The following is a 16148-nucleotide window of genomic DNA, read 5'->3' as shown; positions in this document are numbered from 1 at the left end:
AACACGCTGTAATTTAAAAAAAAAATTCATGTTCGAATTTTAAAGATATTATTGTTCAGAAGGGTAATTATGAACCTTGAGAGATTTAATCTTAATGGATCGTAAAATGAATACGGACCATACCAAATTACTGCAATTTCGAGTATATTGAGTTTGGTTCATTTTAGGTATGAATCATTAATGTTTATCAACGAGGTTTTAGGTTGGGTCATTGTTGGAGTTTGAAATGGATAGTTTGAATGGGAATTTCAACAGTTTTTTTAACATTTTTTCGTAATTTTTCATACAGTTAATATTTTAATAATTCAATCGTTGATTTTATCAAGATATTTATATTTGTGATGTATGTAAATTTTTGAACCAATCCAATATCTTTATTATATCGATCTAAAATATTGTCTATATTAATATATATTCAACAGTAGAAACTTTTTTTTTTAAATAAAACAAATAACTTAACATACATAATCTACATCAATAGAACATGAAATATGTTGAATCGTTACCATATTAATTGTATAAAATATTAAATTAGAGTGTAAAATCACAGTTTTACAATATTTTCGATTTGATTGGTTTGAAGTTTTGATTATTTTTTATGTAAGTAATTTTAATTTTAAGTTATTTCAAATTTGAATATTTAAAATATATTAGATTCTCAAATAAATTATTATTTTCGAATTTAACAAACTCAAATTTTATTTAAAAAATTAATTGAATCAATTTAAATCACTAGTTTTCAAAAGAAAAGAAAAACACAGTTTACTAATAGTAGCCGATTCCCCCAAAATAAGAAGAGAGAGAGATTAGTGATTAATTTCTGTATTATTATTTTTGATTAATTTCTCGATTATTAAGCCATTGTTTCGAAATGAGCAGGGGCGATCTCCTCAGCATCCATCCTTTAGAACTCAAGTTTCCTTGTAAGTCATTTTCTTCCCTCCTGTAATTTCTATTTTTCTTTGATTTTTTTATTTTTTTATTTTTTATTTTGTTTCTATGGATAGTTGCGCTGAGGAAACAGATCTCTTGCTCTCTTCAATTATCGAATAAAACCGATAATTATGTAGCTTTCAAGGTATATTCTTCATCATTCATATCGGTGTTTTAATTTTTAATTTTTTTTATTCTTTTTGCTCTGTTTGTGAACCTGAAAATTGTTTGAATCTCGAATTCGAAATTGTGGATTCCGTTTGTGAGTTAATTGATTTTATTTTTTCTTTTCAGGTGAAAACAACAAATCCGAAGAAGTATTGCGTTCGTCCTAACGCTGGTGTCGTCTTGCCTCGATCCACATCCGATGTTATAGGTACACTAAATAAATTACATTTTGTTAGCTCATTTACTGTTAATTTCTTATTATTAAGGGATGAATCCTATTACATTAGTGTAAAACTAATATTTTGACACTCCGATCATTGAATTCATCAATATTTTGTACTTGTCATGTAAAGTATCAAATCAATCTGATATTTCTATGGTATCTATCCAGAATACAGGAATTAACCGTGAAATATGATGGTTGAATTGTTAAAATATTTAATTTTACTGAAAGTTTACACTAATATAAGTAAATCGATTGGATTCCAGATAACTTGTAATTGATTTGTTGATATGAATTTAGTTACCATGCAAGCGCAAAAAGAGGCACCTCCTGATATGAATTGCAGGGATAAATTCCTCCTTCAAAGTGTAAAAGTAAATGATGGAATAACTGCAAAGGATATAACTTCAGAACTGGTATCTAATTATTTATATTATATTGTATTAGTATTATTGCTTGATGGTTAGGATGATCTATGGGGATCTTTTTTTATTTTTCCCAGTTTAACAAGGAAGCTGGGCATGTGGTTGAGGAATGCAAGTTGAAAGTCGTTTACCTTTCACCACCACAACCACCTTCACCAGTACATGAAGGTTCAGAAGAAGGGTCTTCACCGAGAGGCTCGGTTTCAGACAACGGACATGTCAATGCCGCAGAATTCTCTACAGTCAGATCTTGCTGCATATACTTATCGTTTCTCTTGTTGTCTGCAGTTCATTCTACAGATGCTAATGGTGTGCATTTTTGTTGCTGAATGCAGGCTGCTAAAGCATTTAACGAACAGCTTGAAGCTCAAGATTTATCTCCCGAGGTAAATTTCTTATTCTTTATTTGCTGTGTAATTGTTTGCTGCTGCATATGCATAGTTGATTTTAATTCATGTTTGTAAGTTGGTAATAGTCATTAGTTTTGGACCAGATGTAGTAACGTCCATATTTTTGGGTCAGATATATCCATTCACTTGCTTGGTTAAATGGATGGTTTCGAGTCAAATTATCTGCTTTTACAAACATTTTAGTTCTAATTGTTCAGACCAAAATGTATAGAGCTACCAACGGAACCCACCGACCCATAGTCTGATTTTGTTAGTCAGACAACAGGAGATCTATTGGAGTACCTGGAATTTGTCTCATATTCAATTTGATCATTGAATGTAGTGTTGCAGCTAGAAGGAACAATTGTTCTTGCGATTTTTCCCCCTTGTTCATGTGCATGCTTAACCGACTTTTGCAGTATTGAGTCCTGAAGCTCTGTAATCTTTAACATATATTGAATGTGATGTTGATACATGCCAAGTATATAATCCTCAATAATACTTTCTATAATAGCAGACAAGAACTCATATAACGAAGCTGACCGAGGAGAAAAAAAGCGCACTTCAACAATGTAACAAGATTCGTCATGAACTGGTGAGGGGAATAGATTGTGGCTTGATTGCTTGTAGAGTAGTAAAGTTCCTTGACCCCTTAATTTGCTAGTTAATGAAAATTCGATCAAACATCAATCTCCACCCTTTTTATTATGTTCTCTTCATCTCTGAGCCAACTTACACATAAAGATTACAAATGTTTTAGGAACTGTTGAAGCGCGAAGGCAACAAAAGCGGCGGCGGCGTGTCGTTCATGTTTGTCATCATCATCGGCTTGCTTGGCATATTTATGGGATATATGATGAAGAAGTCATAAGCGACTGTTTTCTTCAATTATCTCCTGCCTGTGCACGGGCCAAGACTTCAAATGCGGATTGTGACACGTGGCACCTGCATATTTTAGTTGATCTTTATGAATTTGATGAAGGAAAAAGGTTAGAAAAAGGTTAGCTCAGTCCAATTAGCAAAGACTTATTACAAGTGAATTCTTAATTCTTTGATTCTTGTAGTTGCTAGTTGTAGCATGCATTCTTTCTGTTACTTAGAAAAGAAAAAAAAGTGAGAAATTTTGTTAATGATTATACATAGCTTTGTAATGCTTAATCAGCTACCATTTTTTTTCCATGCATATTGATTGATGCATCATCATGAATTTATAAAGTTTATACCTAATTTTTTGAATTAAAATCTGAATATCATATTTTTTAAAAAATTATTTTTGGTTAAGATTGAATATCATAGTTGTTGTGGGGGGATCGACTCCTTCGGGAGAAGTATTTGAAGTGTAGTTTGCCGGACAGCCAACTTGGACCCCCCAACAACCGAAGGTATTGTCCCCGGGGGAGGGTTGTCTCCTGTGCTCTGCCAAGAGCCAGCATGCCGTGAACGGCTGCCCTAAAGGTCTGGTTCATGGAGCAGGGAGCACCTTGACTGTAAGTGGATGTACAGTCACCCACCAAGGGCGAGACGCCCCCCTCCATGAACCAGGCCCTCTGGGCAGCCGCTCACGACACGCTGTCTCTCCTCGAAGGCTGGGGACAAAACCCTCCCCCAAGGGACAATATTTTCGGTTGTTGGGGGTCCGAGTTGGTTGCCCGACGAACGACACTTCGAAGACTTCTCCCGAAAGAGTCGACCCCGTTCAACAATATTAATATCATACTTCGAAGACTTTTCCTTCGGTTGAAGGGAACCAATCAATTAGTTTGGTTAAAAAATTTGAAACTTCGACTTAACCAATTTCGTACTTTAATCAACTAACAAATAGATTTAGGTTTTAACGGGTTGAACCTTTGTTAGTTTGATTGTTTAAATTGGTTAATTTTGGTTAAAATTGTATATATTGCATTATATACATTTATTATATTCCGTAGATATTTTAAAAAATTATGTGTATATATTAAAATCTGCAAGTCCATTGATTTGGGTATAACTGCTAATCGATGGATATAATTCATTTTTGATCTCTTATAAGATCATCTTAACTATTATCATTAACTTGAATGAACTGATTCAAAAGAAAAAACATCGATGGAGTCAATTTGGATAAACAAAAGAAAGCAAGACCATAAAATCAGCTAATGGAATTGACTAATTGAGAGTTCATCCATTTGCCTATGGAATCAAGGATTAAAGTGTGAATAATAAAATTAACAGACACACGTCAAAACATTGAAACCGAATGATGGAAAATTACCAACAATTGACTTGCTAGCCCAAGAAATGAGCTTGAGCATGGCTGTACTTGGCATTGCAAAAGAAAACATTATTGCCTAAAGTGCAAACATGGTCCCATTAGGTCCCTAGCAGGTTCGGTTGTACGGACACAAGCTAGTTTAAAAGTGGGTGTCAAACTGGTGTGATTAGTTGGATTCATATAGCCGTCCGAATTCCAGCCAAGTTAATAGGGGGTTAAAAGTGAAAGCAGAAATCATGAATTATGAAATAAATTGATATAAAGACCGATAATATTAATTGTTATTGAAAGCTCAAAATTGAGATAGACATACGACAATATATTTTGTTGAGATGTTAACTATGTTATAAGATTGCATTCGATATTATAATGATAGTAGATATAGTTTAATATTTGGTTAGTATATACACCTTATGATCGTTAATCCATATCTTTATATGTTTTATATTTTGTTCTAATATTTAGATTATGGAAATACCACTGAGTTCATACTCAACGTACAATTTTATTTTCCGTCCATAGGTTAAGTGTTGGATCACATACATTTGTTGATATCAACATTCAGTCGTGATCTCCGACCTATCATGTTGGTGATACTTTAGTTAGTTTATTAGCATGTACTTAAGGGGCCTCATACCTATATTTTGCTAAATGGATGAAAGTTGATATTTTGGCATTGTTGGTGCATGTGTAAATGTTAGCTATTGATGATATGGATCCTGTGCTTATAATGTGTTGGATATGCTTAAAGATGAAATAGATACAATGCAAGGTAGTAAATAGATAAGGTATATTGAATGATGATTAATAGTGAAATGATTAAGTAAATAGCATGCTAATGTTAATATGAATTGGTAAGAAAAATATTGGTTATGTTAGACATGAAATGGTCATTTGTTGATAGATTGAACATGTATTGTGGATGACTTGGTTGAATTTGGGAATACTTTTTTATTGTGAATTGAAATGTTTTGGGTGTCATTTGAGGCATATTGGTATTTTGAATGAATGTGCTATGTCAAATTAGTATATTTTCTATTGGATTTATGCAGGTTTTGAGTAGGCATCATTGTGCATTTGAACATAGATTATGGTTTGAATATGGTTAGGCATGAAGTAGGCCCTAAATGACATATTTTATGTCACATGGTCTGACCACACGGCTATGTGTCACACGCAAGTTAGTGGCATGACTGTATGCCACTAAAATATAGGACGTATAGGAAACACACGATTTCCAATGGATACATGAGCTAGCCATACACTCGTGTGACTACTATAGATATGGTCATCTAGATTTCACACAGCCTCAGTTTGTTACACGGTCTAAATACATGGTCGTGTGACTTTTGTTGAATAATTGCATTTTTTACCCACACAACCATAGTGAGGTACACGGTTTTGATACATGGCCGTGTGACTCTAATTTCACACGGTTACAGCTTACCACACGGCCTGACCACACGGCCGTGTGACTCATGTTTTGCACAATTGCTCTTCTTTTTGTAAAAGTTTCAAAATGATTATTGTTTGATATCAGGTCAATTCTAGAGTTTTCGTAAGCTCAATTTAAACTCGATTTTGCTTGCAAAACATGATTTATGTGGATGTATGTAGTTATTCAATATTTAATTGAATTTTTTATTTATGAATTGTGTGTAATTGTTCCGATAATTGCCGTAGCATCTTATCGCTCAGATTCGATGACAGGACCTAGTGAGGGGTGTTACATATTTCCAATATTGCTAGAAATACTGACAATTAGCTAAGAATGCATAGCTTAAAGTAGTTGAGCAAGATGGTTTTCTATATTTTTCATAAAAGCTTTGAAGTAATGTTTGTCTTCCTCTAACTTGTTCATCCTAACATTTAGAGGTAATTTTCGTACTATTCTATGATTTCTCTCTTGATTATTAGACTTAAAAGGGTGCATTAATTATATGGTTTTTGCGGAGGCCTCAGGAAACTAGAGGAATTAGGATTGACATTGTTGTTCCATAAAAAAATTTGGATGGTTCCTCTATAGGACATTATAAAATCTACAATTATTAAACTTTTCTCCAAAGATTTTTTTATATGTGTTACCTTCATAGGATATCCATGATTCATTTATGTTAACTCTATTTTCCTAATTCGATCCATCTTTTTCTCATGGTTGTCATTGTATCTTTTGTGATAAAAATGACTATTACTTGAAATAGTAAATGATTAGTCATTTCATGATTCCTTTATATTAAACTTGTTTTCCTAATTTGATCTATTTTTATCTTGTCGTCATCATTGTATCTTCTATGATGAAAATGATCATTACTTGCAATAGTAAATGAGTAGTCATTTGTCCTAGACAAATGACTCGTGGCCACATGTCATTTTCATAATCTATACAATACAAGTGAGAGCATATCATTTACTCTTTTAATTGAGTTATGATTTTACTATTGTGAGTGAAGTTATGCCATGTATAAGTCGGGACCTAACATATCAACTTTCGGCTCATTACCATAAGAGCACAAATTTCCAATATATATATAAAAGGTCAATTACAACATAAAGGGCCTAAAGCCTAAAAAATACAACAAACAAAGACTAAAGGCTAAGCCCAATCAAACCCAATCCTCAAAAAACCCTAGAGAGGCATCAATGTCACACCATAAAAACAAAGAGCTTCTCCAAACAAAGGAAAGCAAGTAAAGTTTTTCAAAAAGCAAAGGCCACAATAGAGACTTGAGGAATGGATGGCCAAATCATGGGTGAACCCATAGAGCACCAAGACAACTGCCTCTTACTGATGGCCTAAGTCCAACGAAGAAAAGAAAAGGCGGGATCTTGAGTTATTATGCAAAAAGATGCAAGGAGGAAAACAAAACAAAATGGTAATAAAAAATGTGAGAAACCTCGGTCCGGAGGTCAGATAGCCACTCATATGCAAAACATGAACCAATGCCTGAAACTACCCATAACCCCTCACCAACCCATAAATAGGAGGATAATGCGTTTTAGCGCACTTGAACCCATATCTTATTGCTTTGGCAATAATGCCTATGCCAATCTAGTTAAGACTGAATCGATAAGAAATGATTTTTTTTTACTTTTAAATCTATTTTTTCGCAAATTTTTATGAAATTTGAATGTTTTAATGAATAATATTATCTATTTGATTATTTTCAGAAAAAAAATACTTTTTCTCAAATAGAAATGGTGACATAAATATTTAAATATCAATATTCAATTTATTATTTCAAATATTAAAATATATTAATGTGAATAATTAACTATATTAACTTATAACATTATAAAAATAAAAAAAATCATATTATATACAATTTTGAAAAGAACTTATAAACATAATCTTAAATATAGTACAAGTTACAAATAATACATGATTCATCAATTAAAATTAAAATTAACTCAAGGTGGTATCCTGGTTTCAAAATAAATATAATATGTGGACTGATTTACTAAAGAAGGCCTGGGCTGCCTTATAGCCTTGTGGGTATAATGGCACTCTTTCATATTCCTCAATCCTTATATAATTCAATATACATTTTCTTATATTTTAAGGTGATTTTTTTTCATTAAATTTAAGGTGAATTTATGTAAAAAAGTTTCAAATAAATTTTTATATTTTAAAATTATAATTACTTGATTTTATATATGTTATTTAATTCTTTAAAATTAACATAAAATAAAAAACTGAAGAATTTTGAATTAAATCAGAACAGTACCAGAGAAATTATTTTTGAATCAGGGTCGAAGTCAGGTGCAAACACTAAAACTATTCAAATTCATAATGACTTGATCAAGAAATCGACACTCAAGACTTGAACTCGTAATATATATAATATCAATTGTGGGCAGAAGAGAACAAAATTAAAAGCCTCACCTTATCCCAAAACCGAAAGGAAACTGATACAAAAGCTTTCTTCACTTTTCTTTTTCTTCTCTCTTACAAGTTGAGAAGATATATATATATATAGCTCACTGTCAAAAAGATGTTTAGCTTTTAGTGAATTTCTCTTTATTGGCAATGGACTAATTACTTTATTCATGCATGTTTCCCCAAATAAATTCGTCTCTTGCTATTACATTTTCCTTACTTTCTAGCAATTTGTATAAAGATGATGGGTTTTTTTTTGTGAGTGTCACTCTCAAACATTTGGCATGATGTACTATTTGGTTAATTGCACCCGATATCCTCAAATTATGACTTAGATTTTAAATTGATCTTTCCATAAACCTATTCATCAAATCAGGCATTTGAATCTAACGTAGAGTATATTCAAACCACGTAGATCAAGTTGAACCCCTCGTAAGACACCCCTTGCTTGAGCATACTTAAGACCCCTCACCCAACGACAAATAGGTTCATCTGTCACCTGTAGTTTTAAGGACAGCAATGCCAGAGCAAGATAACCTACGACAGAAGCGAGACCACGCAACACGTACCATAACGACAATCAACCTGCAACAGCAGTGGTCATTTGGGACTTGACCTCTGATTTGTCCACACAACCATATGGTCCGCCATGTGATATTATAAGGCAACAGACAACCCTTATATAAACCCAAGTGCACGAGAGAACGAGGATCTTCTTATTGAAAAAGTCACCTTCACCCCCTTTCCTTCTTCCTTTCCCATTGTCAGCTCTTAGCCCTGTACAAGTGAACCAAACCTCATCTCCTCCTCCTTCTCTTTGCTGGTACTAAGTATCAACATAATGCATGTACAACTTAAATATGTCATGTTAAATTAAAGAACCTACCTCAAATTGTGAACGCATAGATTTCCATGTAGTAAGTATATACTTGTTTACAATTTGATTCACATGTTTTAAATAAACTGGCATGATTGATACAATCTGATACTTGAGGGCTTAATTAGAAGGCTTTGAAGTTTGAGAGTCAATTTAAAATCTGAGTGATAGCTTAGGAATGTGTGGTGAAAAATAACCCTTTATTATTTAGTTGATACCAACAAATGAGTGTAGGGCAAGGAAAGCAAAAGAAGATTGAAAATTTTTGGAACAATAAGAGGGATCGACCACCGGGAGAAAGTAATAGCTGGTAATAGATGGAACCAAAACTGTCACTTACTATATAATATCTTTTCCAATAACAAAATGTTAGCCCATCCATGGAAATGACTCAAGCTATAAATAAAACGAAATTTCATTCATTTATTTTATGAAAATCGAGAAGTTAATCCCTTAATTTATAAGAATATGATTGTTGTACTTCAGAATTTTTTCTTCATATTTTGGTAAACACATGAACTTAAACAACTACTTTTTTTTTGTATATAAATTGTTGATATGCTGCATTTTACTAATTCATTGCATATAAATAGTGAGTTACTGGGTTTTATTGATTCCGAAATTTTAGTGACAATGTTTAGCATTGTCCAAAAATTGGACTAACTTCTCAATTTTTTTAAAATATAAAATCTAAATTCAGAATTAGAGATATAGATAAACTTCCTTTTGGGTACATTTTACAAAATTAAGATGACGAAAATAAAATTTGATCGTTAATTTTTAAAAATACTAACAAGAGATTTAAGCACTACTCTCTTATACTGTTTGCGGACAAATTCGATGATAAAGAAAGAGGAGAAAAAGGACCCATCATTTTGAAGACACCCAAGTTGTCCATTAAGGGTGTATTTTGTGTGGAACCAAAGCTCTCCACTTAGCTGTATGGTTCAAAGAAAAAGAAGGAAAAAAATGGTACAAATAGGTCCCCATGAGGACATATATTTTTTGAGATTGAAATGACAGAAGAGAAGGATGGGGGAAGTGTGTGTGTGTGTTAGGGTTTGGGTCCTATCGTTTTAATGGCTTTTTTGGACATGAATGCTTACTTTTATTGTTCTTCTTTATAAATCAAAGTAAATGCGTTTTTCTCACGCTCACTAATTATATATATATATATAAAAGAGACATAAAAACAATGGAAGAGATATATAGTGGCAAAAGCATCTATAAAAAGGCAAAAAAGTCCCCATCTTTCTTTACACACAAGTACCAATCAACCCCATCTTCACTCATATTTTCAGAATTAGATTGGTGGTTGAATCGATTAGGTCATCAGTTTATTGGTTTGATCGGTTTGAACGATTCAATTCTATTAATCCATATCAGTTCATGATTCAATTAGCCTAGTTCAATTTAGATAAATGTGGTTTACCCATTTATCTAAACTACATATGTTGGTCAACTTATGAGGTTTATCTTTGCAATTATATTGTGTCATAACCTAAATTTTTTATGGAAAATTATAATTTTTTTAGATGATGATGTAGTATAATTTCAAAGTGTCATGTCATCATAGGATTTAAAATTGAGAAAAACCGTCAAATTTCAAAATTAATGTAGACCAAAAAAGGCTCAAGGATTAAGTTGAAAAATTTTACAAGTTTAGAGACTAAATATTTTTTCCCTTTAAACTTTATAATTTAATTTTACATAGACCCTCATATTATTATTAAAGTCTAATTTTAGTTCAAATTATTAATACCGTCAAATACCCTAGTTAGTTTATGTAAATTTCTTTTAAAAATTAAAAATCTTAAAATTCTTAATTACCATTTAAAATAAATAAAATTATGATTATCAAAATATCTTATACATTTTTACCATCATTTTAATTTTATAAGATCTTATAAATATATTTATTTACTTTCACAAAAATTAACATAATATAAAACATTTTATAAATATTCATATCAAGTCAAGACATATCAAAAAAAATCATTTAGGGGTTAGGATTAAAATTAGATGCTCGGAATGAATTTAGATATTTATAAATGAAAGTTAAGTCAAAGACTGAAAAGCAAAAAAAACACATCCCATCCCGTCTCGCCTCATGAACATTCCTGCCATTCATTTATTTTCACGGATTAATACTTTTTAAGAGTTTGAATACAAATAAACATCAATTTTAATCTTTAAAAAAATTTTAACCTGAATCATTGAAAGACCATTCATTTTGAACTCTATCAATAGAGAGTTTTAGTTGATGCAACTCTAGCATCTCTTTTCCACCAATGCAAAGAATATTAGATAGAGAAATGACCTACAAAAAACATGGTGCTTAACTTGATAATCAAAGTGAAAAGTGATAACTATGACTAATCTTTAAAAATAATTTTCGTTTGACAAGGATTCAAACCGTATAATACAATATATATATATATATATTCAAAGGATGATTAGCAAGTAGGGTTTGATGGGGTGGGCATGCAAGTGATAACCCACCCAAGTGCTTTGGGCAACATGATTGAAGGTTTAGGAGAGCCAACAAATGGAAGAGCATCTATGTTTTGTCCCCAAAATAAAAATAAAAAATCTCTCACTCTTAGGAAGCTTGTTGATAACAAAAGCCCTTCCCCACAAAAAATAAAAAGGTGAAATAAGAATTTTAGTCCTTGTACTAAAGCTAAAATTTGCGATTTTAATTCCTCTGCTTTAGTTTGACTTTATTTAGTTTTTCTATTTTTATAATATTAGTAATAAGTTCAAATTGATCACACTATTTAATTATTGCGAAAATTTTATACAATGATCGACAATCATTCCTTTCGGAATACATGGATCAGTTTCAATCATTAGATACGTATTTTCTTTTGAGATGTAAGGCTAGGATTTAAATTTTAGTTTATAAGATTTATTATTTAGGGTTTGAAATTTAGGATTTAGAGCTAACATTTAGGATTTAAGGTAAATTTATTTTTGTAGTTAAATATTTAAATTATAAATATAATAATAATTTTTTGCCGCTGTTAAAGTAATTACGTGGGTTCGATGAAATTGATAACACAATTAACACAATTATCAATTAACAATTAATATTGTTAGAGGATTTAATAGTAGCAATTAACCATATTAGCAATTTGGATAGGGTGAAGACAGGATCAAAATTGTATTATAAATTATTGAGGGGTCTGCAAAAGAAAATTTTATCATTATACTAATTTATATTTTTATAATTTTTCAAGGGACCTTAAAAGCAATTTTACCATTTGGAGGGGTCACCTACCCCTTGCATTCACCCCTCAATTTGGACCTACTAATTACATTATAAAAATACATATTAATTTCAAAAAAAAAAAAAGGAAAATAGAGAACTTAAATCTAAAATATCAACATAACAAAGGAACTAAAAGTAAAATTAGACCAAATAAAAAACAACCCAAAGTAGTCTTGTCTTTATACTTCCAATGGTGAAGTGTTGTTTTTAAGTGCTTTGTCGTCAACAACAGCTTCATCTGTCCTTGTCTGAAGGACAGCTTCTGCCATATTTTGAACACCCAATGTCGATAATGACGAATAATGTCTTTGAAATTGTATATCATCATCCCCCAACCGATCTGTGTTATCATTGTCATGTTTTCGAAATTATAATCGTATATGACGTGAAATATATATATATATATACTCGAATCATGGAATTTTACAAAGGCTTTTCTTGGTTGTTCTAAGTACAACTTAATTCAACTTATCCAAAATGTCTTTTTATTGTCTCCAACAAGATAATCGTATCTTATGTATTCTTTGTAATTGCTTGGTTTGTGGAGATGAAAGGAACAGTGGAGAACAAGTTAAGGGTTTGAGAGTAAGAGTTGAAAGCATCAATGACATTATTAATGTCTCCCAAGGTTTTATTCTCATGTTGGTATGATTCTCTTGTTTTAAAGGTTAAATCACTTTTTGAGGCTTGAATTTAGAAAAAAAAATTTTAGTCTAAGTTAAACTTCTCAAGTTTAGGGACTAACTTGGACAAAAAAAATGTGAAAACAATTGCCTAGTTCAGGTCTCAATATAGAAGCAATTGCCAAATTCAAATATTAACTTGGACAAAAAGAAAGTTTAGGCACAATATAATAATCGTTGCCAAGTTAAGGTCTCGAATAGTGATATAACCATTTTTCCTATCGCTCTTTCTTGGACATTTGGATGATTATAATAAGTTTTTGTAATTTTTGTTTCACGTGTTCTTTAATCATGTTTTTCATATTGTAATCGTGTAATTATCAATGTTCGTGATTGGAATGTTCATGGGTCAAGCTAGAGGATAAATTCGATCTAGCTTGATTTGAAGTCGGATTAAATCAAACCGGCCTAAGGTGAAAGTTATCTTATCCAAACATAAATTAAATGAGTAGTCTAATCTATGGATAAGTCTACTCACAATAATTTTAAAAACTTACATGATGTAAATATATCTTCAAATCCAAGAATTTGGTATTTTTACTTTGGACTTGACTTATGGTGCCTTTAGATGCCCAATTGAGACCAATGAAGTACATTTAGCTCGTTTTTCTCTTGATTGTATTGAAAAGTCATGTTAGGATAACAAATGTTACGTTTTATTTGGATGTTTGCATCGGGTTGGCATCGGGTTGGAGTTAATTTTTCTCACTGATGAATTATACTTCAGTTGAGAAAATAATAGCCATCTTTCGTTCTCACCTCATTATTACAATACTTAATTTCACTGTCATTATTGTTTTTCACTAAAAATAATTTTACGGTCCATCTAAAAGAAAATCCTAAATTAGACATGTATTTTTTTATTTATTTAGCTCAATAAAAAATTATATAGTTACAAATCTAAAAAATTGTCTATAGATCCTTTAATAAATTGCAACTCTCATGCAAGGAATTTCGTTTTATCTATTATCTTAAAGTGCGATTTCTTTGCACTTTTACTTTCACGAATTTTGTTTTTTTTCTACTTTTTCAGCCTTCAAAATTCAAATTCAACTGTTAACACTATTATTATTTTTGTTTAATTTATTGGTGTGATATTTTGAAATAAAAAAATTCAATTGGTAGCAATATAACTAAAAGAATGATATTATAATAAACCTAAATTTAATCTATAATTTTAACAGGGTTAAAAACTCAACTTAAATTTTAAAATTTAAATAATAATATACCAACTACCAAAAACAATGTCCAAAAAAACATAACTACTCTTATCAACTGTTGTAATAAAAGTATACACATTTTATTTTGACTTTTGCATTGTATTAAAATTGATTTTATATGAAACAATGATGTATTATGTTCTTGTCAAAGCAAATATTAAAAAAAAAAACAATTTGCAAGTTGCTCCATATCCTCCTCATCAAACCCATCATTGTTAGGTGAGGAATATGGTTTTATTGAGTCAACTTACATGGTTTGATTTGGAAATATTGTTGGGTCAACTTATTTTTTATTAACAATAATATTAATATAATAAAGAAAGAAGTACATGATAGAAACAACCACTAACCCTATTTGTGGAATTGTTGTGTGGCCAATGTGACAATTTGAAAGGGGCACCCTACAATCATTTGGTAGGTGATTCCATTTTTATAAAAATTTAAACAAAACCCAAACTAAAAAAAAACTCGACATGGTATGTACTCAATCTCGAAATTTTTATCTGATCAATCTAAATTTAAACTCATTCTAATTCAGTTTAATTATAGAAGTGAACAATTCAAACTTGTTTAACCCTGATTTAAATTGACTTGAAACTAAATTATCTTTAACTAAAATTAACTCAAGCTTAAGATGACTTGAACTCAAAGCAGCTTGAGTTCGAAACAATTCAAACATGAAGTGATCAAAATTCAAAATTATCTAAACCAATAATATCTCAATATGAAAAACTCAAATATCTTACCTAAAATAACTAAAACTTGAACTCGAAACAACTTAAACTTACAATGATTGAAATTGACACAAATTGGAAAGGCCAAAACTTTTAAAACCTAATGGAAAAAGTAAAGGAGAAAAGGACCCATTTGAGTTAATTAAAAATGCATGGGTGGATATGATACATATGTCATAAAGGTTGAACATGTGATTTCTGTGTTTAAAACAAAAACTAGTCATAGTTAACGTAAGCGACACTCCACGCAAACTCAATAATAAATTTTTTAAATAATAAATATTATTATAGTGATATTTTTATCTTTTAATATTTTTTAATAAAAAAAATAAAATCCCTACTTAAAATAAACAAATTCTCTAAATATTAAACCTGATATTAATCAAGATTTATACATAAATCTTTTATTAATCCATCATGATTTAATTAATGAATATATATTTTTATATAATGACCTTGTTTAACAATTAGCTAATAGTTATTAGTTGATTGTTGATTGTAGTTGGTTTGATCAATTGATTATATTAATTGTTTATTTAAAAGCGTTTGGTAAAATTTAGCTAATAGCTGAAAGTTAATATATGTAAAATAAATAGGCTCGATTGAAAATTTCTCGCGACAATGTTGATTTTTGTAGATTCAGGGTAGAGTTTTTTTTTTTTTTTGAGATTTACTTTGAACTTTGGAGGTGAAAGTGAAAATGGGAGAAGAGAGGTTATTGATATCTTGGCACCCCTATTAGGTTTGAGTATATGTGACAAAGGGAGTAATTTTTTAGCGAGTATGGTCAGATATGTCATTTCATATATCTTATTCCCAATCAGCTATTAAACAAAGTTATCCATCCTAGAGTTTTTTATTTTAGAGGTTTTAGCTCAATAAGCTCTTATAAACTTCAATCCACCAAACACTACAATTAAAGAGTTTGACAATCCAATCCTTTATTTGTGCCCGAATTAACTAGAAGAAGTCCAAAACTCTGTTTACCAAACATCCCAAATATATTTTCTTTCCTACCTCTTGGGTTCGATGTAATCTAATAATAATAATATGATTATTAAAAAGCATAATCAAATTAAAATTAATTATACCGT

At 30.7% G+C, this 16148-nt stretch overlaps 1 protein-coding gene and 1 long non-coding RNA gene across 3 annotated transcripts; one reads left to right on the top strand and one right to left on the bottom strand.

The window, feature by feature from the left end:
* Positions 1–726: 726 nt before the first annotated feature.
* LOC121215613 (vesicle-associated protein 1-2) lies at positions 727–3296 on the top strand. 2 transcript variants are annotated; one of them, XM_041090555.1, is made up of 8 exons: positions 727–923; positions 1008–1078; positions 1228–1309; positions 1625–1740; positions 1827–1991; positions 2085–2135; positions 2656–2733; positions 2899–3296. In XM_041090555.1, the coding sequence occupies exons 1-8, from the start codon at positions 872–874 to the stop codon at positions 3007–3009; spliced, it is 726 nt and encodes a 241-aa protein (XP_040946489.1). In that variant the 5' UTR covers positions 727–871; the 3' UTR covers positions 3010–3296. The 2 variants fall into 2 exon arrangements, with proteins under 2 accessions (XP_040946489.1, XP_040946488.1); XM_041090554.1 differs by having other exon boundaries at positions 2653–2733.
* Positions 3297–6885: 3589 nt separating this feature from the next.
* On the bottom strand, positions 6886–8337 carry LOC121215612 (uncharacterized). Its single transcript, XR_005911547.1, has 2 exons — positions 8273–8337; positions 6886–7182 (listed from the first exon to the last, which is right to left on the bottom strand). It is a non-coding gene; the product is annotated as an uncharacterized lncRNA (long non-coding RNA).
* Between the last annotated feature and the right edge of the window lie 7811 nt (positions 8338–16148).

The sequence above is a fragment of the Gossypium hirsutum genome, chromosome D03 (genome assembly GCF_007990345.1).
Source record: "Gossypium hirsutum isolate 1008001.06 chromosome D03, Gossypium_hirsutum_v2.1, whole genome shotgun sequence".
In the NCBI taxonomy this organism is placed as follows: Eukaryota; Viridiplantae; Streptophyta; class Magnoliopsida; order Malvales; family Malvaceae; genus Gossypium; species Gossypium hirsutum.
The sequence above is the reverse complement of the archived record's forward strand: the minus strand, read 5'-3'. Positions and strand labels throughout refer to the sequence as shown.